We start from the raw sequence: 24,229 nt of genomic DNA, 5'->3' as shown, positions 1-24,229 counted from the left end.
GGATGCTCAAGTATCCATAATACACTCAGCTCTCTGTATCCCTGGGTTCTGCATCTGTGAATTTCAATCAACTGTGGATCCACAGTCTTTGGTTGAATCCATGGATATAGAACCCATGGATAGGGAGGGCTGACTGTAGTGTATAAAGATGGCTTACTTGGCAATGAAAAGACATTGTTGTTTTCTATTGAGGTTAGCTTTAGAGTTACTTGCTAGATCTAAGTCTGAAAGATGACCAGAGAAATGATGAACCAGCCAGCATTTCCCCATTACCTTGCAGGACGAGGTAGCGTAAATGAAAGTTGACCCACTGTGTCATTCCTCGTAAGTGTGCACATCCCTGCTCTAATCATTCACATCCCAGGAAGGAGGTCTAAGTCCCACAGGGGTTAGAAATGAGTTTCTGGGGCATGTGGAGTTACTTCTCTACCATTCTTCAGGAAAGTCAGAAGAGAAAGGCCAAACAAAAAAGCCTGTGTTGTTTAGATCAGGCAGGTGTCTTAGAAAGCAACAGGTCAGGAACAGATAAAGAAGTCCAAATCAGGGCATGCATAGAAAACAAGGATGTGTACAAGAAGGAGGGCAGAAATTTGGTACATGAACTTAGAAATACCGGTTCTCAGAGCAAACAAGGAGATCCAAACAAATAATCAAGAACCCGGGACAGTTAAGAGACAGAGGGGCAGAACAAAATTGCCAAATTTTAAGGAAATTGATCAGAACCAAGAGACAGCAAGAACTAAAGGATAAATTCATTCACTCAGTCAATATATGTTGAGTATCTATGTTAAACTTGGCATTGCGATAAATACTGGGAATATAATGATAAACAAGATAAACATGGTCCTTGCCTTTATGGAGATTCCAATTAGTGTGTATTGGCAAGGACATGTGAGAGGAATGAGAAAGAAAACAAACAGATGAAAAGATCAGGATATAATTTGTTCTGCTGGAAGAACTGAGAAGTCTGGTGTGGTTGAAGGGTAGCAAGAGAGATAGCATGGCAAGAGAAGACACTGAGATGGAGAAGGGCAAAATCACAGAGAAGATTGCATGTCAACAACATTCAACCGGAAAACAGCAATAATAATAACTCCCCAGAACTAAAAAAAAATCTTGGATAAATAAGGATCAGTTGCTTCAGCCTCAGAATCTGTGGTTCACCATTGGAATCTATGTTTCCAGTTTCCAAACATGGTTGTCTGAGGGCATGGGAAAGAAACAAGCACTTAGCTGAAATGGAGAATAAGATAGTTCAGAAAAACATGTTCTAGGTTCTTAGATGAATCTTTCTTTTCCTCAGTAACTTATTATTCCCTATAGTAAGAGATATTGCCTAGAAAATTCAAAACCCAGGAGACATAAACATCTGTCCTCACTGTAAAATTATACTGGACTCCTCTCGTCTCACACCCCACATGTGATCCACTGGCCAATACTGTCAGCTCTACCTTCAAAGTATATGCAGAACCCAATCACTACCTACCACTCCTACCATCCCCATATGGGTTCAGTCCATTGCTGTCTCTCTCCTGGATCATTTCAATAGTCTGCTAACTCAACAAAGCGGCTAGAGTCCCTTTGATAACACAAGTTAGATCATGTCACTCCTGTGCTCAAAACTCTCCAGTGGCTTCCTATCTCACCCAGGCTTTACGGTGACAAACATATCCCTACTCGATCTGGCTCCCAGCTACCTCTCTCATTTATTCCCTCCTATTCTTCTCCCTTGATCATCCCGTCCCAGCCTTTGTGCTTTTCACTGGTAGAAACTGCCTGCCCTAGGGCCTTGTACTGGTTTTCTCAGTCTGTAAGGCTCTTCTCTAGTTAATCATGTGACTACTTAACCTCCTTCAGTTCTCAGCTCAGATGTCACCTTCTCAGTGAGGCTTTCAAAGACTACTCCTTTTAACATTGTGTATTTTCCCCATTAGCACTTTATATTCTTCTTCATCTGTATTTTATTTTTCTCCATTTCTTCTATCAACATCCGACATATGTTATTAGGACATTTACTTGTTTTTGATCTGCACTCCCCCACAAGGCTGTCAGCTCCAGAAGGGCAGGAATTTTTGACTGCTGTATCTCTAATGCTCAGTAAATATTTACTGAATAGGTGAATGGATCTATTTTGAGAGGATGAAATATGTTTAAAATATAATAAAACCAATGTCCGACTAGGCTTTATCATCATATATCACTTTAGAGAGTCACTGGAAAAAGAATTTTAAATTAGGATTTTTTTTCTCCTTTAGTAGGTATTTTTGACGGGAGGAAAAAAGTTTATTGTAGCCAACATATTTTACTGTTTTGACCTTTTAACTGCCTTCCAAAAAAATAAATTTTTTTCTCAGTGTTCTGATTATTCACAAAGTAATAGTACACAGATCCCTGTTTTACAGATATTAAAAAAATAGAAAATATAAAAAGTCTTGCAACCCACCCCTGACCCTATCTACTAATTTCATCTATTCCCCCCTTACCCCTACAAATAGCCACGTTTACTAGTTTCTTACGGATTCTTCCAGAGATCCTTTAAGAAAATAGAAGCAAATCGTTTCCCCCCTTTCTTATACAGAATATAGCATAAATATATACTGCTCTGTATCTTGCTTTTTTTACTTTATAATATATCCTGGAAATCTTTCCATGTCAGTAATTATAGAGCTTCCTCATTCGTTTTTTTTTTCTTTCTTTCCCTTTCCTTTCTTTTCTTTTCACTTTTAAACAGCCATGGTGATACAGTAATGGTCCCCAAAGATGTCCATGTCTTAAAATCCAGAATCTGTAAATATGTCACCTTGCATGGTAAAATTAACTTTGCAAATGTGATTTAAGTTAAGATCTTGAGATGGAGAGGTTATCTTGGATTATCTGTGGGCCTAATGTAATCACAAGCATCCTTATAAGGGAAAGAAGGTGGCAAGAGAGTTAGTGTCACAGAGGGACATGTATTGACAGAGGCAGAGGTTGCAATGATGTAGCCACAAGCCAAGGAATGTGAGCAGCCCCAAGAAGCTGCAAAAGACAAGGAGCAGATTCTCCCTTAAAGCCTCTAGAGGGAATGCAGCAAGGCCAACACCTTGCTTTTAGCCCCATAAGACCCTTTTGGACTTCTGACCTCCAGAACTGTAAGATAAAAAATTTGTGTTGTTTTAAGCCACTAAGTTTGTGGTAATTCGGCACCAAGAAATAGGAAACTAATAACAGTCATATAATGTTTAAACGTTTAGACAGACGATAGTTTATTTAACCAATTGTCTATAGATGGACTATCCCCTATCTTCCTCAATGAATGGTCATATACATAGAGCTTAAGTGTGCAGATAATAGCTAAAAGGTAAATTCCCAGAGGATACATTGCTGCTTCACAGAGCACATATATCTCTAATTTTGCTTGGGGCTGTCACTGTCCTCCAGAGAGTTTGCAGTACTTTGTAATCCCACCAGCAATGTATGAGTGTTTAAAGTTAAAACATCATGTATTAAAAACAAAACTATTCTTGATAGCAATGAGTTTGTGTTTGCTCCTAAATTTCCAAAGTATACTAGAAGCCCTGCTCAAAAAGGACATGAAGGGAGGAATGAAGCCAATTCAAGTACACAACATAAAACTAACACCTCCACCCAAAGACCATGCATCAGCCCCAAATTACTATAAGGCCTACCTGTAAAGGAGTCGCACAAGTATAAACGGTATTTTGTTGAACTGTCTGTAAATGTTTTATCAAATGTTTAGGACCAATGGACCAGCCAAGCTGGAAAAGAAAATTAGATTTGAAAAATGAATCTAATTGTAAGTACCAAATTTGATAGAGTAGGTAAGCTTAATGTAATTATTAGATATATGCATTTCTAGAATGCTCACACTATGAAAGTAGTGTAGTCTTAGTAGTTAGAAACATTTCAACCCTGATCATTTTGTGGAATAGTTTACAACTGGAGTCACTAAATTCTGCCTTCAGAAGGTAAACAGTGCCTGCAATCATTATTATCTTCCCCCCTCTTTGATTTGCTACTTCTAATATTCTGGAGGTCTAATAACCTCCAGAATATTAGATAATATTCTGGAGGTTATTAGATATATATTATATATATATTATATAATAATATATATTATATATTATTATATATATATATATAATATATATATATATATAATATATATATATTTTATATATATTTTTTATATATATATAAAATATATATATATATTTATATATATATATTTTATAAATATATATATATAATATATATATTTATATATATATTATATATATATAAATATTATATATATATAAATATATATATATAATATATATATATTTTATATATATATATAAATATTTATATAATTATATATATAAAATATATAAAATATATTATATAATAATATAAAAGCTTGTTTGACTTTGGGCTTCCCTGGTGGCGCAGTGGTTGAGGGTCCGCCTGCCGATGCAGGGGACGCGGGTTCGTGCCCCGGTCCGGGAAGATCCCACATGCCACAGAACGGCTGGGCCCGTGAGCCATGGCCACTGGGCCTGCGCGTCCGGAGCCTGTGCTCCGCAATGGGAGAGGCCACAACAGTGAGAGGCCCACATACCACAAAAAAAAAAAAAAAAACTTGTTTGACTTCAATATAGGTAAAAGTAACTCTGAATGAGGGCCGTAAGGGAGTCTTCCATAATTTGGTTCTCCAGCCCTCATTTTTGATACTGTCTGCTTCTTAGCCAAGTTTAGAAGAGGTGAAGTTGGAAGATAACCAAGTTTCAATTGGATCAATTGTGATTGTACTACATAGTGCAGTGGTTAAATGTGTGGATTCTGAACCTAGACTTCCTGTCCTGGCTTGAATTCGAATTCATTAGCAAGGTAACCTTAGGCAAGTTACTTAGCTTCTCTGTACTTTAGTTTTATTGTCTGTAAATGGGAATAATAAATTATACCCACCTCATAATGTGGTTATGAGAATGAAAGGAATCAGTATGTGGAAAGCTCTTAGAACCTGACACATACTAAGTGCCAAAATGTTATCTATTACTTTTTCTCGTTTTATATTAATATACAGTAATCTGAACATTCTTTGCAAAGAAAAGAGTACCATTAGTTGGTTACTTATAAAATTTAAAAATTACCTAATTTTTCTTACTTTTAAAGGAATGATTAAGTCTCAAAAAGGATAAAGGCCAATATGAAAACTGAATGAGTAAATAAGCAGATCAGTAAGTATAAAACCCTGGGTAAACTGAATATCTATGCATTTAAAACACAAAAAACTCTACAAGAAGTAAAATACAGGCCTGTTTTCAAACAGTTAAATTCTTCTTCATCTTACCTTCCAGCCAGTGACACTGAAAGTCTTTCCAGCACTTCCTATCGTTATTGTTCTCTCCCACATACCTGGAAAAGTGGCTGAACAGAAAAAAGAAAAAAAAAAAAAAAGGTTAGATAATTGCTTTATAGTCAGTCTACACTCAGTATAATCTAAAAACATAAATGCCTTATAGTCAGTATAGTTATTTCAATAGGTTTTTTTAGAGATAATTTAACTTTAACCCAAACACAGTTGAAAATGTTACCATGCTTGAAAACATTTAAGTGGCAAAATTATCTCCCAGGGCAGGAATGGCAGAGGTGCCAGCAGGCAGCGCTCCAGGCCGGTTCAGTGCTGTGGTCACAGGAGCAACAGCACTCAGTGCTCAGCGTTAGTAGTAACTGGGTGCCCAGCATAATCATTCTGTGGCACAGTTTTGCTTGTGGTTCTGGCTAGTGTTTAGCTCACCTCTACTCTGCCCATTTTCTGAGTCTATTTCTACAGGATTCCTAGGGCAATGGTTCTTAAAATACAGTCCCCACACAGCAATAGCAGTATCACTGGGGAACTTGTAAGAAAGGCAAATTCTTGGATCCTCAGAAACTCTGGGGAAGGGCCAACAATCTGCATGCATGTGTGTGAGTGTGTGTATGTGTTTTATAAATAACTTACTGAGATATAAATCCCATGACATATAGTTCACTCGTTTAAATGTACCATATCCACAAAGTTAAGCAACAATTACTACAATCAATTTTAGAACATTTTTTTTCACCCCAAAAGAAGCCCTATACCTATTAGGTATCAACCACTAATATTCCCATAGCCAGTAATTTTAGCACTTATGCCTGAATGGAGCTTGTCTAACACATGTATTTTCTCTGTAATGCACAACACAGCTTTCCTGCTCTTAGAAGCATTAGACAGCACTTCAGCACTATATTTGGGGGCCATTTAAAATAGCAAAATCACTGTGAAAAGAACACTTGCTTATAGAACAAGCTGTAATAATAAGGCAGAGTGTTGCCTTGTTGACCTTAACTGGAAACATCCATGTCAGGCAACTCAAATTTTTCACCCCTCTGGACATGTCTGCAGATGAAGCACTCTAGTGATTTGGGGGTTACAAATGTATTTTAGTGAGTAGATGAATTCACAAATACAGATTCCATGAAAATGGCAAATGACTATATAAAAATTTTCAAGTTGATTGATACCTTTAGTAAAATCATTCATTCACTTATTCATACACTCATCAAACATTTATTAGCAATGATCAGGTGCCAGGTACTAAGCTAGGTCTAGAGGAAACAATGACAAGAAAGATGCAGTTCCTATCTTCAAGGAGCTTAATGTCTAGTGGGGGTTGGAGACAAGAAGAACAATTATATTACAGTGTGATAAGTGCTATAATAGCAACAGGCATGGAATATTCTGCAAGGATAGGAGATGGTGTTAGGGGTAGTTCTCTGCAGTCAGTAATGCTTGAGGTGAGACTTGGATGACCACATAGGGCTTTGCTGGGTAGAGAAGGGGAAAAAAAGGTGTTTTGGACAAAGGGGATGCAGGTATCAAAGTCATGGAGGTATAAAATACAAGAGTTGGTTTATTCCATTGGACATCAGTAAATTATTCCTCTGTTAATCTGAGAATGCTACCTACAAAACTGTTTTTTGGATTCCTCAAGTAATTTAGTTGTGAAATTCTTCACGTGCAATTCCACAAGTTTTCCACCTTTTTTTTTTAGAGGTACAATAGATGCTCTTACATTGTTCTAAGAGTGTTGGTATGCACAAAGGGAAAATAAATACCCATTTCTGGGGGGCTAAGTTACTGTCTTCTTGAAGTAATCTTCTCATAAGCAAGTTAATGCCTACTAAAATGTAAGATAGCTAAAGAAAGTTCCAAAATGGATATATATGCAATTTTAGCCTATCACGAAATACCTGTCAACATTTGTAAAGGCAGGAAAACAATATAAATCAGAGAAGTTACCACTGTATTCTCTGTGAAGTATAAGAAAACCCAAAAAGACAAATGAAGAAAATATTTAGAGGGTCCATTCGAAGAAGGAATATTCTAACATTTGATGTAAATAACCATATCCTTTCAAGTTTTGAGACATTTCTAGTCTTCTGTTTAGTCTTCTAAAATATTCCAAAGGACACGACAGATGTCGCACTTTCCTACTTGATCACAGAAAAATCCAAACTATGTATAATGCAGATTATCACTTCCTTTAAAATAATAATATATATCCAAAATCAGGAAGGCCTATTAGTAAAAACAATATTTAGAAATAAATTCTTTGAAAATAAAAATTACCCAAACTAATATGTTTTAACAATAAGTTATACATGAAGGAAATAAAAACTATGCACACATCAAATGTAGGTTTCATTCACAAAATATCAAATCTGACTATAGCATAAATTTAAAAGGAGAGCTAAGTAATTTCTTGATGGCTATTTTGACCATATAAAAGAGGATGTCTTTTTTCAAGGAGTAAGCTGATCAGCTAAATAATTTACAAGGAATTTTATACTAATTTTCCAAATATCAATAGATTAGTATATAAATATCAGTGTATTAGTATAATCTCTTCCAGAAGAGAGGTTTCATTTGTCGACTGTAATGTCATTTTACTGAAACCTGCAGAAATCATTTGAGTCAAGAATCTGATTCAGTAAGAACAAGTTCTACTATTTCAATAAAAAGGGCCCTAAGTAATTTAAAACATCTGAATGTCCATGTCCTCTCCATCTCAGAGATCTGGGGAGCTACAGAAGTTAATGTAAACACATAAGCAGAGCAGATGACCACAGCACTGCATGTGAATATAGTAACCTAAAGAAATAAAAAAAATCTTTGCAGGTCTGATGATTTTAAGAAAACGTATCCAGTTCCAGTATTGGTAAGTTTAGCTTGCAGTTATACCTGAAAGGCAGCTGGTCTTTGTACTTCTCATTTATGATCCTTAAATCAGCCACAGCAGCTATAAGTTATTCACAGGTGACTTAGGCTTCATTAGAAGTCAGATAAAGATGAGAGATATGATGAAGAGTGAAAACTACACCAGGAAAACTGCCTCTGTGACAACATGAAGATGATGCTAATTTCATGATGTATGGCCAGCAAGCCTTACTGTATTATATTAAAGAGCTACTATTGCACTCTGTAAATTGATGGAAGAGCCATTTACCATCTTTCATGTAACAAAGGCCACTGTATTTAATAGAATAAGTTTTCACACATTTGTACTCTCTAAATAATGAAATAGTGAATTCATTTTTTTCTTGTTTTAACTTTATGAGTTGTTAACGAAAAAATCTGAGTTGAAAATATATATCTTTAGGAAATAACATCATCATTTACACTTTTACCATGAAGGGCTTATAATATAAGGTTTAAACAATAAATTTCAAGATCATTTACAGTAATATTTTGGAAAGAATATTGCTAAACTGAGTTAACTAAATTTTTTAAAGCTTTGAGTCATTGCATAGGCATGAACATTTGTAAAACATGTAAAATGTTAAGTATAAAATTGTATTTATTCATTAGATAGATACCTCTTCCTCTCTCTGCTTAATCTAAAAAAATTACCAAAACATTAATTGTCCATGTTGGTCTGATTTTCAACTGGGAAGAAGTTAGTGACCTGAGACAGAGATCATCAACAAGATGTGAGAAGGTGAGCTGTGATGCAATTTTGACAAATAACAAAAGTCTGCTGCGCTAAGGCACCATATCTTGCAAATCTCTGACCCTCTTCTCTGTTTATACATTCTTCCTTAGAAGATTCATTCTCTTCCATGGGTTCCACTATCAACAACATTTTGATGACTGCCAAAAATAAATCCCTTCACAATTTGATCCTGACGATCAGGCCTATAATTCTACTTGTTTCTAGACATCTCCTCCTCTATGTCTCAAAGACACTGAAACTTAGCAAGACTAGAGTATGAGAAGCAGGAATTTCCTTTGCTCAGCTCTTCCCCATAGATCTGTTCCTCCTCCCACATCTCCGTCCCTGGGTAAGGGCCTCATCACTGCCTACTGGTCCAGGCTAGAGATCTCAGAATCACACTTGCTTGCTTTCCCACCTTCAAAGGCTATATTCTGTGCCCTATAGTTTTTACTTCTAAGCAGCCCTCATGTATCATCTCCACCGCCAGGGCATCTGACTTAAGATCCTCACCTGTAGCTGGTTCTTACCTTTATAAAACAAATCCAATATGGAACTAATTACCCTGCCTCGTCACTACCTGTTGCAGTAGTTCTCAAAGTATGCTCACTGGTACCCTGATGATCAAATTAATTATTGACTTTTTAAATAGAACTTAAAAAAATCAATATTAAGTTTTCCACAAAATTTTCTTAAGCCACAAAATTTTAAGCACTTAAGGTAAGTGCTACCACTTATCTGATAGTGAATGCTACCAACAGTGAAACAAATGAGCATTAGAAAATGAACATTAATGGCAAAAATCAGAAAAACTCAGATGTATTTGTTTCAATAGCACTTTGTTACAGGTAAATACACACAGACTTGTAGTTTTTACACTGACTTCTAATTATTGAATTTCTGTTAAGAAAATTGCCTCTAGTTTCATGATGAAATAAGTATGTATTGTCACTATTTCATGATGTGAACATCATGACTTTAAGATGCTCTATCACTAAAGTAAGTTTCAGAACCACTGACCCCCTCAATGAAGTTTAAACTCTTTATCCTCATATATAAAGTCCTTCAGAATCACCCTACTTTTCCACTTTCATCTGTGCCAGTTACTGCAACACACCCTTCTACCACTTAAGTATATCTTGATCTTTCATGCCTCCTTGCCTCAGTGCATAAAACTTTATCTGATAGGAATTTTCTTTCCATTTCTCTGCCTAACTAAGTCCCGTCTTTTGCCCACTCCTTTGTTGATCACCTGAAGCAGATGTTTTCTCCTCTGTGTCTCTACAACAATTTGTAATTTGAGGTGGATAATTATGATATGTGCAAAAACTATTTATATATAAGTGCACTAATTTTAAAATTTATTGGTTCCTGCCAGTGATTTTAGTTATCCTTCCCTCACCCTTTTCATACTTCCTATTCATTTTATTCAACAATTACTTTCTGACTGTCTACCATGCACAAGACACTTTCTGGGAACTAAGGAGTCAGAAGAGACCAAAACATTTAAAAATTCCTACCTTCTTGCAGGTTCGAAGTAAAATATATAGATGCTGATATTTGTTATAGAGGAAAAAACAAAAACAGAACGGAAAAAGGACAAAGCAAATGCTGGAAGGAGAGGTGTAACTATCTTAAATGTTGTGGTCATCAAATTTGACATCTGGGGCTTCCCTGGTAGTGCAGTGGTTGAGAGTGCCTGCCGATGCAGGGGACACGGGTTCGTGCCCCGGTCCAGGAAGATCCCACATACCGCAGAGCGGCTGGGCCCGTGAACCATGGCCGCTGAGCCTGCGTGTCGGAGCCTGTACTCCGCAACAGGAGAGGCCCAACAGTGAGAGGCCCGCGTACCGAAAAAAAAAAAAAAAAAAAAAAAAATTGACATCTGAACAAAGACCCCAGAGAGGTGACAGACTGAGCCATTTGGATATCTGGCAAAAAGTGTTTCCAGGTATAGGTAGGGCAAGTGCAAAGACCCAAAGGTTGCAGCCCAGTTTATAACCCTATAGTTGATATAAGTTTGGATTACCTCAGAAGACACTGTGGCTTTTGTGAGATGGCCCAGTAGTAATGGTGAAATTCCAGGCAAGGGCCACACAGCAATACCTTACTGTCATGACAATTTTTTCCTGTTGACCTGGCATTGTGGCAACCTGCTCAGCAGGGACAGACCAGTTCAGGAACAATTAAGTCCCCTAAGTCTTATATGCCAAGTAATAGCTAGATTCTTGAAAAAAGCTAAAAATAAAGGCAAAAGTACTACTTCTCTGGTTTCATAGTTTTATAGTGTGATCCAAAATCTCGTCTCCTAAGTTTGTACTGCTTGTCCTTCAATCTGCTCCTAAATTCACTCAAGCATCATTCATTCAAGGCCCATTTTTAAGCACTCACAGACATTTACCCATTACAAAGACTATTTTAAAGCTCTTCTGGGATCCTTTCCAATCAGATGTTCCACACGTGCCCAAACACATTTAGATTTGTGATTCTATGTAATAATTGGTACCTATTTTAAAATGCTTATTTCCAGTATACACAAGCCATTCATAAACCTCATCACTGATGCAGAGTGTGTCATATTTGATGCAAAGGTCAGCAATTACTTGGAGTTCCTCTTTGGTATACACCTACACATATGAAAGGAAACAAAGGAGCAGAGCCAATTATTCAACATGTGAGAAAATGATGGACCAGAAGACTGTATAAAGATATCAAAGACTCACCTTGCCAAGGGGGTTATGCGGAGTATTTAGTATTATAGCTTTGGTTTTGGAATTAAATTTGCTTGCCAGTTCTTGAGGATCTAATGTCCAGTCAGAACTAGACCATTTTTTCCCATCAACAAGTTTCTAAGCATGAAGAATGAAGATGTGATTTAATTCAGTTAATTTATGTTTGCTGTCCTACAAAAAAGTAACCTAACAAGGAAAAAAAAGTAGAGAAATGCATGGCAAAGGTAACTGAATAGATGACAAACAAAGAAAAGAAACAGAAATAACTAAGCTTTACTCTGCCTTAAGAGCCCAACAGGATGTGAGTTCCATGCTCATACCTGTTAATTGGAAACATGAACTCTGTCAACATTAACGGCTGTGAAAGTGCCTATATTCCTTCAAAGGAGCCAGCTCTAACTATGGTTAACACATCTGATACTATAAGACTAATAGAAGATTCTGTAATTCACCTTGTATCACTTATTTTGATGAAAATTTTAAAAAGACAATGGATCTATACTGTATTCCTAAAGATAAAAGCAGAATTTAAAAAAAATTACTTCATTCAGAATTCAATAAGCATTTATTGAGCACCCAGCATATACCCTACACTGTTAGTCACTGGGGACCAGAGCTATAAAAGTGAGTCAGAAATGGTTTCTGACCTGGTGGTGCTCAGTCAGTAGGGGAGACACATAACCACAAAAAATAGTATTACACACAATATAGACGCTGATACAACAGACAGACGTGCAAACACAAGATAAAGTAATAAAAGATCCCCCTTTAAAGTTGTTACCTTCAGTCATAGTAGAGATATACAGTAAATCCCAAAATGTAATCAAAGTAGGAACTTTACTGGCAACAAAGTCATGGTATTTACAAAACTTCTTAAAACATGTGAATCATAGGGGCAAACTTACAGATCTCAGGGGAATAAAAACAGGTATTGCTCCAGCCATTCTCACCATGGGCTCATAGCAGTCATAGAAAGGCACTATCACTATGACCTGGAATAAAACCAAATAACACAACATATTAATCATTAATCCATTTAACAAATATTGTGTACATACTATGTGCAAGGCACTATACTACATGCTGAGATGCAGCAGTGTAGAAAGCAGGCTTTGTCTTCTCATATCTGAGTGAAAAAGACCTTGGGGATAAACTTGTCGGGATCCTTAATTGGAGCCCTTGATCTCTTAGGGAGATCTGTGGATAGGCTTGCAGTGGGACCCTTGGAATTGTATGTAAAATTTTTTACATGCATAGGTATATTTTTCTGGGGAAAGGGGTCATAGCTCTCATCACATTCTCAAAGGGATGTTCCAGCCAAAAACATTATGTTTAAATTTCAAATTAGAAAATAAATGATCAGTGGCAGAGCAAGACCATAAGGAAAGAGAGCACTGCAACTGATGCTCTCCGCTGTGGAGTACTAATTTATAAGTATTATCCTGAGAGTAAAGACGTTTGTCGTTTCTCAAAAGCATCCCTAAACAAAAAGCGTATGCAGGTAGACAGGATGCTACTGCTAATGTCTGATAACCACAATTTCCCTCCAGATGACTTATATCTGGATCCTTTTTTCCTAGTCCCTTGAGATATACTTCCTGTTCCTTTTCTCCTACAGGCTCTCTCTCAATCACTCATGGCCTGGCTTTCAGGTCAGTGGGCCAGACTAACCTGTCCAGTTGGTATTCCTTCTGCAGTATGCCAGCCTGGACCTAGCATCCCTAACTTTTTGCTTTTCTATAAGGAGGGTTTGAACACATAATTTATATCCATTGTACACATTTGATTTTTCTATCTTTTTTAAACTTAGAAGTATTTCACAAAAATTTTAATATTCTTTAGTTTTAGCACTTATTATTTTAAAGGCTATTTGAGAGTCTATTGAATTCTAGAATAATTTTGTTATAGTTTTCTTGTATAAATAACAGTGCAATGTTCACTTGTTACATGCACAGTATCTTTGTAAAATCATTTGCTGAATAAATTCACATGATGGCTACTGCTAGACTGAAGGGTATAAACATGTTTTATGGTACTTTATATATATAGTCAAACTGCTTGTGAAAAATCTGGCAACAATTTATAATTTTACAAGTCTACACTAAACTGCCGCATTTAAGTTTGTGTTGGTTAAATTCATGGTACCTAATTATCACCCTAAATTTGCACTTTTTACTGCTTGTACTTCTTTTTCAAGGCCTTTCTCATTGGAGTCATAGGAGGCCCTTATATTCTAAAGCCCCTTTGTTTGTACTAGTCATCCAACTCACACTGAGTAGTTCCTATACAATGTGCTATGTGTTGGGTACTGTGGAGGACAAAGAAATGAGCCAGGAATGAATCTTTTCCTCAAGTTCTTAATTAGACTATGAAATTCTTGGGGACTAAGATGACCCATCTTTTTAGCCCTGGTGAGAAACAGTGCCTGGTACGAAGTGAGAGCTCAATGAAGGAAAGTAAACTGGGAAGGCAGCGAGGTGGAACTGAAGAATATACTTAACATGCTTCCCTGAAATTTCCTTTTTTTTTACAATGGAAATAATTCCCCTCTCTTTTTGAAGAATATTTACTGAGCACTCACTATTTCAGGTGCTAGCTCTATAGCGATAAACTAGTTTTCCTGGAACTTACATTCTCCTCCAAGACATTTATAATAAATAAGAAAACAAGGAAGTAAATCAGCTAATTTCACATAGTAATAAATACTATAAGGAAAATAATAGGTCAGTATGATGGAAAGTGGTGTGTGTGGTTTCAAAATATTAGATAAGATGATCAGGGAAGAAAGAACAGAGGAAAGAAGGCCAAGGGCTGAGCCCTAGGACACACCAATAAAGTGCAGAGTAGGAAGAAGCAACAAAGGAGTAACAACACCAAAGTCTCAGATAAAACTTTCAACTACTTTATAGGAATAAAGGAGATTACGTATATTACGTATATTCCTTACCATGTCTCCTTAAGTAGCTTACTGTTTGGCTGTAGTAGAGTGAATTGAGATGTAAAAGGATAATGTAACACAAAGTAACAGGTATCTTTCATAAAGAAGGTACAGATAAAGTGCAGGGAGAATTCAAAGAAAGGAATTAACAATACAGATCATGGCAAATATTCATTCTTCACACCCAGCTTAACCAACACCTCTCTAAAGCTTTCCAGACCTATATTAGCAGAGTTGATCACTTCTTCCTCTTGTCACCATGGTAACTTATACATTCCCCACGACCGCCTATAGCATTGCATTCCTCCTCATCTGTTTACAAGTCTATCTCCTCTACTAAACAGGGAACCCCTTCCACGCAGAAACCGTCTTTTAAAAATCTCTCCCACAGGGCTTCCCTGGTGGCGCAGTGGTTGAGAATCTGCCTGCTAATGCAGGGGACATGGGTTCGAGCCCTGGTCTGGGAAGATCCCACATGCCGCAGAGCAACTGGGTCCGTGAGCCACAACTGCTGAGCCTGCGCGTCTGGAGCCTGTGCTCCGCAACAAGAGAGGCCGCGATAGTGGGAGGCCCGTGCACCGCAATGAAGAGTGGCCCCCGCTTGCCACAACTAGAGAAAGCCCTCACACAGAAACGAAGACCCAACACAGCAAAAATAAATAAATTAATTAATAAACTCCTAAAAAAAAAAAAAAATCTCTCCCACAATGTCTAGCGTATCCTCAATAAATTCTGAATAAATGAAACAGGTGAGGAAATACTGAAGCAGGGGTATTGGAATGATAATGGGGAATTAGGGGCAGAGCTGACTGAGGTCAGTGCCAAAGTGGGTTTTATATCACGTCACTAAATAAAGAAATCACTCAGCCTTCTTGTTATACATCCCTCACACAGTGCTGCTAACAATACAGGGTACAAAAAGACAGGGACCAAATACTTGTTGATTGAGTTCAGATTAAAGGTTATTTTAGCAGTGAAAACTAAGATTCATTTTCCCGCATCACTGCTAGCCCCTTTTACTTCTCTTATCTAAATAGGCTGTAAATATAAGAATAAATGACATGCAACAAAATGGATGAATATCACAGACAAAATGATAAATGAGAGAAGCCAGACTCAAGAGTACATACTGTATGATTCTATTATATCAAGTTAAAGAGCTGGCAAAATGAACCTATGGTGACAGAACACAGAAGAGCGGTTACCTCTGGAAGAATATAGACTACGGAGGGGCAAAAGGGAACCTTCTGGGTTGCTGGAAATGTACTATATCTTCATCTGGTTTGTGGTTACATGGAGACATACATACACATATACATGTAAACATTTACTAAGCTGTACTTAACATTTGTGAACTTGACTGCACATAAATTATACTTCAAAAATGATTCAAATAAAAAAGAGTATAAAATAAGTAAAAATAAAAGCAGGACAAATGATAGTGATTAATATAGGCAACATGATAATGTTAATATACTTACTTCATCTCCCTCATCAATTAATCCTTGAATGGCATTAAAAAGAGATCCATATGCTCCTACTGTCACAAGGATTTCTTTATTTGGATTTATTTGATTTTGATAAAACTTTTCATAGAGGCAGGACAGAGCTTTCACAAGTGATGGATGACCCTGTTGAGTAAAAGGAAGAACAAAACCTTAAATTTAATTATGGGACCTACTTCTTTGAGATAGTTTGGCTCTAAAATGTAAGAATTTTTAACATCTGGGTTTTATAATTTTCCAATTTGTATTTTTAAATGGCAATAAATTAAAATATCTTTTTTCCTATTTTCAGAGGGTTCCTGCATGAATGGTCATGAAGACTTGTGGTAATTGTTTTTTAGTAGAATCTATGAAATCTCTGGATATCCTAGGCATTCCACCACAGAAAGATGGAGGTTGTGCTGAGGTAGAAAGAAAGAAAGTAACTAGTTGGAAATAGAGAATATTAAGTAAGAAGCCAGTGCTGAGCCTGCGTAAGTTTGAAAGGGAGAGAAAATATGTCTAAAGTGAATATTCTCCTTCCCTGCTTGTCATAGGACCTCATCCTGGAACAACGGTAAACGAAGGGCCAAGACAGGACTGTGGAGAAGCTGGAAGTAGGGGACAGCTCATCCTAGGAGATAAAGGTAAGGGTGAGTGTTCCTCTGGTTATCAAGTTGGGACAGTTGGTTCCAGAAAGCCAATTACGGAGAAGTGGTAGAAGTACATTCACGCACAATACAATATAAAATACAAGCTCACACCCCACATAGTCCTCATATACTTACAAAGCCCCGTGTGTACTGATTCAGACTATCAATTGCTGCAATCTTTGATAATTCTTCCTTTACATATACAGGAGGGGATATATCTGGAAGGCCTTGGCCAAGATTCACAACAGAGGGGTCTGCAGCCAACTTGGTAAATTCAATCCTAAGGTAAAAAATACTAATATTAGTAAGTACTAAAATTACAAAGTTAGCTGTTTATACCTCATAGTCTTTAGAAACTGAAAAATAAGACTTAGTTTAGTCTTACAGATCAAACAAAATTAATGAGTTCACGACAAAAATTTTACCATCTACAAAATGACTTTACCCGGAAAAATTATGGCTGAACTGATGAACTTAATGTTTCTTACAAATCTCAGTTCCACGATGCCCATATTTTAATCATATAAATATTTTTCTCAACCATCTGCTGCTAGGTTCTCTTATGAACCATTAGAAAGGAGGGCTAATAGGAAAAGTTGATGGATTAGAAGGTAAGTTCCACAAGGGCATCCACCCAATCTGTCATTTTCTCTGTCCATTTCCAGTGCCTAGCTCAGGACCTGGCACATTTGCTAAGTGAATAAATCAGTGTATGAATCATTATTTCCTTCCATTTCCACTGAATGGATGAATTAAAATAAGTGGTTTTATTTATAGACTATAGATAAAGCTAAAAATTCCCAAATAAGGATATAAACATGTGGAGGAAAAAAACTTCACCCAATGATTATTGTTTATTCTAATGTACTCACCACACATTGCTATCAAGGCCTTCAATTCGTTTTGCATTTTTGAATTTCAAAGACATTTTCTGAAAGATATAAATATTGAAAGGTTTTAAAATTTCTTTAATCAAAACAAAAATGCCAGAAAATCATGGGTAACTCTTGCTTTTCCCTATTGGCACCATGGAAAAAGCAGTACTGTAGAGATAAATTCTAGACGCCAATACAAAGTTCCAAAGAGGAATTCATCTCCCACCTACTGCTCTAAGGAGTGTTTTTCCTTATGAACCTTAGATGTTTATCTTCTCACCTAAGAACAAAAATATCACCCTAGCCTAAAAAATAAATCAATTTAAAGGCCTGAACTATACTGAAGAGAACAATAATGATACTAAAAAAAGTCAGTTTAAAGAAATATCTTGAGGGGACTTCCCTGGTGGTGCAGTGGATAAGACTCCGCACTCCCAATGCAGGGGGCCCAGGTTTGATCCCTGGTCAGGGAAGTAGATCCCACATGCATGCTGCAACTAAAAATCCCGCATACCGCAGCTAAGAGTTCGCATGCCACAACTAAGGAGCCAGCGAGCTGCAACTAAGGAGGCTGTGAGCCGCAACTAAGACCCGGTGCAACAAAACATATAAATAAATAAATAAATACTTGAGTCATGCTGTGAAGATCATTTTAGGCCAGGTGTACTAACAGTTTCACAATTAAGTTCCTTGTATGGCATACAGGAAGCACCAAAACAAATGGTTTTAAAACTACTTAATAAGGAGTTCTAAATAATAATAATAGTAGGTAACATTATTGGGTACTAAGTATGTACGAGGCACTGCTCTAAGTGTCTTAAATAATTAACTCATTTAATATTTACAACAACTCTATGTAGTGGTTCTATTATGAGCCATAATTTACACATGAGGAAAGTGAGGTACACAGAGGATAAGATCATGTAACTTTACATCTGCCCAATTCACGAAACCTAGTAGCATTTAAACCCAAACAGATTCAACTCAGGATGTGAACCCAGGTAGTGTGACTTCAGAACACATATTCAGTACTGTTTCCGCATACTGTCTTTTACTTAACAAGACCTTTGATTACTAGAATGCTGTCTCTTAAAAAAGTATATTAGAGGGCTTCCCTGGTGGCGAAGTGGTTGAGAGTCCGCCTGACGATGCAGGGGACACAGGTTCGTGCCCCGGTCTGGGAAGATCCCACATGCCGTGGAGCGGCTAGGCCCGTGAGCCATGGCCGCTGAGCCTGCGCGTCCGGAGCCTGTGCTCCGCAACAGAAGAGGCCACAACAGTGAGAGGCCCGCGTACTGCAAAAAAAAATATATATATATACATATTAGACATTTAGGTCAGGTCTACTCACATCAAGCAAGTTAGGGCTGGGGTATAAAAATATTAAAAGCTAAAATTATGGAAGAGCATGCAATTTTTTAGTCCTTTAGAGTCTAAAATTAAGTTTATATTATCTCTCAAAAGCACTGAATTAGTTTTGAGTTCATTGTTGCCAAGCTGCTGGAAATTAAAAAAAAAAAAAGGATTGGCAGCATTTTTGCAAAGATTTTCCTAATAGAATATTAAAGTAATTTTAATTCCATCTGGGAGGGAGATAATGATAATGGTTATTAAACAGACCATTGTTCTCATCTATTCCCAATAATGGAACCAAGAAAAATATCTTTTTACTCTCATATTTTTAATCTTTGAAACTCCAGTGAAGTAAATCACACGCAAATTCTCCAGAGGTTAATGTGTCTTCCAGAACAGCCTAATGATTAAATGCCCACCTGAACATGATGCTGTTATAGAGACTACAATTATAAAACTAAAACTCTGAGAAAGATAGAAAAGGTATTCTAACAGTTGTTCTTTGTCATCTCTAAAACATGTTTAAAGTTAATGATTCATTTAATCTATGACTACAAACACAAAGTAGAAATTCATATATAAAAGTGAGCATAGTCTACAGTACATAATTTAGACAAAGTCCAATTTCACCTAAAATATTTGGATAATTGTAGTCAAAATGCATTTTTCAGATTTAATTTTCTTTAACATTTGTATCTAGATAAGCCTCTTCTCCCACGACTCTCTGTGCCTCTGTTCCTTCCCACTGTATACCTCAACCATTCTGACCTGTTAAATATGCTATGGTCTTCTCTCACAAGCTCCGTATGTGATCCTTCCCTTACCCAAAAGGTCTTTCTACACCAATGTTTCTCAGCCTTTTCTTTTTGTCACCACCGTGCACCCCCCTCCCCCAACCATGGAGACTTTTTAGACATTTTTTCTAATCATGTCTCCCCCGCTCCCTCATTAAATATTAAGGAATAAGATTTTGTCGGATAGAATTGAGCTTTGGATGATCACAAAACATTGTAATAACCAAGATTTATTTCACCTGCCAAGCACCAGTTTCTCCCTCTTGGGGGCAATAATGCCCCTGTTAAGAATGCATGTTCTGCATTCGATCTAAGCCCTGCTCTCCACAACCTCGTCCCTTCACTTGGCTAACTCCTATTCCACCTGCCACCTTCAGTTCTCAAGTTAGACTTCATTTCCTCCAGAGAGCCTTCTCTGATTCCTCAAGTCATGGTTAGATGCTCCTCCTATGTGTTCCTATGACATGAAGCATTCCCAGCATTTACTACATAACATTGTCTTTTTTTCTGTTTATTTGTCTGTATTCTTCCTTAGACTATAAGCTCTATGAGGACTATTTCTAGGTTGTTCACTGTTCACTGACTGTGTATTAATCGGATTTCTCCAGAGAAACTGAACCAATAGGATGTGTGTGTATATATATATATAGCGATTTATTTCTAGGAATTGGCTCATGAGATTTGTGGGAGCTAGCAAGTTCAAAATCTGCAGAGCTCCAGCAGGCTGGAGACCCAAGGAAGAGCTCATGTTGCAGCTCGAGTCTGAAGGCAGTGTGGAGGCAGAATTCCCTCTTCCTGGGGGAACCTCAGTCTTTTTTTTCTCTTACAGCCTTTAGCTGACTGAATCAAGGCCAAATTACATTATGGAGGGTAATTTGCTTTACTTAAAGTCTACTGATTGAAACGTTATCTTACCTGAAAAATATCTTCACAGAACAATCTAGACTGGTGTTTGACCAAATTTCTGGGTAGTGTGGCCTAGGCAAGTTGACAGATAAAATTAACCATCAGAGTGTCCAACACACAGTGCTATGCCTAGCACATAGCAAGCTTTTAATAAATATCTGATGAATGAATGAAAAAAACCCACACATTAGGAGTGAACTTATGGTGTCAGCTACCTTAAGTTAATGCTTCAGTAACACATGACCCCAAAGTCTTGGTTGCTTAAAATCATAAGGGGTTATTTCCTTCTTGTGCTACATATTCACTGAAAGTTAGCTGTTGCTCTGTTCCATGTCACTCTAACTCTTGAGACACAGGCTGATGAAATAGTCTATCTGGAATATGGCTAGTTTCATGGCAGAAGGAAAAACTTCTTAACAAGTTTCTGCTTAGATGCAGACACATCACTTCTACTCACAATTTATTGGCCAAAGCAATTTCATGGCTAAGCCTGACACCAACATGGCAGAAATGAAGTCTGGAGTTATAATGAGATACGTAGTTATTATGGGCTGAATTGTGCTCCCCCGCCCCATTCTTACATTGAAGTTTTAACATCCAGTACTTCAGAATGTGATGTTATTTGGTAATAGGTTCATTGCAGATGTAATTAGTTAAGTTGAGGTCATTAGGGTGGGCCCTAATCCAATGTGAATGGTGTTCATATAAAAAGGGGAAATTTGGAGATAGACTGGCATACAGGGAGAATGCCATATGAAGATGAAGGCCGAAATCAGGGTGATGCTTCTAGAAGTCAAGAAACACCAAAGTTTGTCAGCTAATCACCAGAAGCTGGGAGACAAACATGGGACAGATTCCTCCTCACAGCCATCAGAAGGAACCAATCCTGCCAACACCTTGATCCTGGACTTCCAGCCTCCTAAACTCTGTGGTAATACATTTTTGTTGTTGAAACCACTCAGTTTGTGCTACTTTGTTAAGGCAGCCCAAGGAAACGAAGATAGCAGTGAAATGTATAAGACATGCTACAATGCCCAAAGACATCAAGATTCAGCAGTAGGTGCAAATGCTCACTATCTAAGAACTATTGTCCAGAGTAGATCCGGTATTAGGAAAAGAAAATAAACCTAAAATCCTATGGGGAATTAAACATGAGGCCCAAGTGTTCACTGGAACATCTATAGGGCCTGTATAATTTCTGGGCAGCTAACTCCATGAGGTGGCTTCTGTTCCCAGGTAGATTAATACCTGGCATACATATACTGAACTGCTATGTTATAAATGCAAAACTGCTAGGGTACTAATAAGCAGCATCTTTTGTTGTTAATGTGAAGCTGAAAAAATGCAGTTCTACAGAATCACCATTAAGTTCCACTCTTGGCAGAGATAAGAAAAAGCTTATTGTTATTGTCTTTAAAATGTTTACTGTACCTGTCAGAATAGCTATCATCAGGAACCTTCGTGCACTATTGGTGGGATTGTAAATTGCTGCAGCCACTATGTAAAATAGTATGGAGGTTCTTTAAAAAAATTAAAAATAGAACCACCATATGATCCAGTAATTTCACCTCTGAGTATTTACCCGAAGAAAACAAAGACGCTAATTTGAAAAGATATATACACTCCAATGTTCACTGCCTCATTATTTACAAACAGCCAAGATAAGTGCCCATGGATAGACAAATGGATAAAGAAGATGTGGTGTGTGTGTGTGTGTGTATATATATATATGTATATATTAAACATGGTGTGTGTATATATATATATACACACACACACATACACATACACACATAGAATATACTCAGCCATAAAAAAATAAATAAAATCTTACCATTTTTAACAACATGGGTGGATCTAGAGGGCCTTATGCTAAATGAAATAAGTCAGACAGAGAAAGACAAATACTGTATGAGCTCACTTATATGTGGACTCCAAAAAAAACAAAACAAACAGAAAAAACAAATGAAAACAGATTCACAGATACAGAGAACAAATGAGTGGTTGCCAAAAGGGAGGGGGCGTGAAATAGGTGAACGGGGATTAAGAGGAACAAACCTCCAGTTATGTAAAATATAAAACATAAGGATGTAATGTACAGCATAAGGAATATGGTCAATAATATTGTAATAACTTTGTATGGGGACAGATGGTTACTAGACTTATTGTTGTGATCATTTCATAATGTATACAAACGTCAAATCATTATGTAATACACTTGAAACTAACATAATATTGTATGTCAAATACATTTCGACTTAAAAAAAAATGTTTACTGCAATGGTACTGGAACAGGAACGTCTGGAAAGAAGAAAAAAATATTACCCATTATCCTAAGACTCAAACATACTCAAGTTTCAGTTGCATGTAATTTGAGGGCCCTACCTGTTTGACCTGATGCATTTAGATGGGATAGGACAAGTGTAGAAAAAACCCAAATGGTGAGCTGAAGCTGGGGAAATCAAGGCTGTCAATATCTGTGAATCACAGGGTATGAGTCAAGTATAAAAAAGATAAAGAATGCAAGAGGGCTTCCCTGGTGGCGCAGTGGTTGAGAGTCTGCTTGCCGATGCAGGGGACACGGGTTTGTGCCCCGGTCCGGGAAGATTCCACATGCCGCGGAGCGGCTGGGCCCGTGAGCCATGGCCGCTGAGCCTGCGCGTCCGGAGTCTGTGCTCCGCAACGGGAGAGGCCACAGCAGTGAGAGGCCCGCGTGCCGAAAAAAAATATTTAGAAAAAAAGAATGCAAGAAAAGGCCAGAAACAGAAATTACAAAGCTAATTTTTTGAGAGGTGAAGACAATAACCAGGCATGAGAAGCAGATGGACTGAAGTACTTCAAGACTAGGCTGGAGCAGAAAGGGAGCACCCGTATAATGGGCATGACTTTAATGTGGGGCCAGGCTGCTGGGGTAGCCTAAACATATATTATCTTTCAGAGCTATGAATTAGGCATTTATAGTTGTGATCACATGTGAGTTTTAAAATTTTTTTTGCCTTTTCTCTTGACGGAGTATCTTAAACATTTTATGAATTTTCTTAGTCATCATAAAATTTTCAATTTTAATTAGTAGGTAATATTTCAGGTTATGAATCACACCTTACTCCTTCATTCCCCTAGTTTGTGCATTTATTATTCAAGTGTTTGGCAATTTTAGGTAGTATGTTTCTTCTGTATAGTATGTGGTCCCTGCTTTGTTTCCTTCAGTTTTAGTTTGATGTGGAAAGTGAATGTTTAAACAAATCTGTTTCAAAAAGAAACGTTGTGCCTCTTTCCCTTTGGAAAGATGATGTATTGACACATTACCAGTTTGAGAGTCTGCTAGAAATTTGATAGTTCCCCAAACTGACTAAAAAGAAACTTTGTTATACTCTTTCCTAGCTTGGAGAGTGAGAAACAGACCAGTGCATAGATGCCTTTGAAGCTCCAAAACTATATGAATCAGATCTCTTAGTTGCACAGGCAGAAACTCAATCTCAACAGCTTAGGGAA

General features: G+C 37.2%; 1 protein-coding gene across 16 annotated transcripts in view; it reads right to left on the bottom strand.

Moving 5' to 3' along the window:
- KYAT3 (kynurenine aminotransferase 3) overlaps positions 1–24,229 on the bottom strand; it is a 55,110-nt gene that overhangs the window by 13,657 nt on the left and 17,224 nt on the right. For 9 of the 16 annotated variants that reach the window (XR_004484502.1, XM_033432234.2, XM_033432237.2 and 6 more), the window contains 9 exons: positions 20,747–20,809; positions 17,682–17,740; positions 16,945–17,089; positions 16,154–16,303; positions 12,640–12,726; positions 11,726–11,851; positions 11,509–11,629; positions 5,336–5,412; positions 3,669–3,758 (listed from right to left, as the gene is read on the bottom strand). Coding sequence is in view for 15 of the 16 variants with exons in the window: in XM_033432234.2 (XP_033288125.1) it covers positions 3,669–3,758; positions 5,336–5,412; positions 11,509–11,629; positions 11,726–11,851; positions 12,640–12,726; positions 16,154–16,303; positions 16,945–17,089; positions 17,682–17,740; positions 20,747–20,809 (918 nt within the window). In the remaining variant the exon portion in view is untranslated. The remainder of the gene's footprint in view (positions 1–3,668; positions 3,759–5,335; positions 5,413–11,508; positions 11,630–11,725; positions 11,852–12,639; positions 12,727–16,153; positions 16,304–16,944; positions 17,090–17,681; positions 17,741–20,746; positions 20,810–24,229) is intronic. The other 7 variants (XM_033432250.2, XM_033432248.2, XM_049708552.1 and 4 more) reach the window with 2 other exon arrangements.

Source organism: Orcinus orca, chromosome 1, assembly GCF_937001465.1.
Source record: "Orcinus orca chromosome 1, mOrcOrc1.1, whole genome shotgun sequence".
In the NCBI taxonomy this organism is placed as follows: domain Eukaryota; kingdom Metazoa; phylum Chordata; class Mammalia; order Artiodactyla; family Delphinidae; genus Orcinus; species Orcinus orca.
The sequence above is the reverse complement of the archived record's forward strand: the minus strand, read 5'-3'. Positions and strand labels throughout refer to the sequence as shown.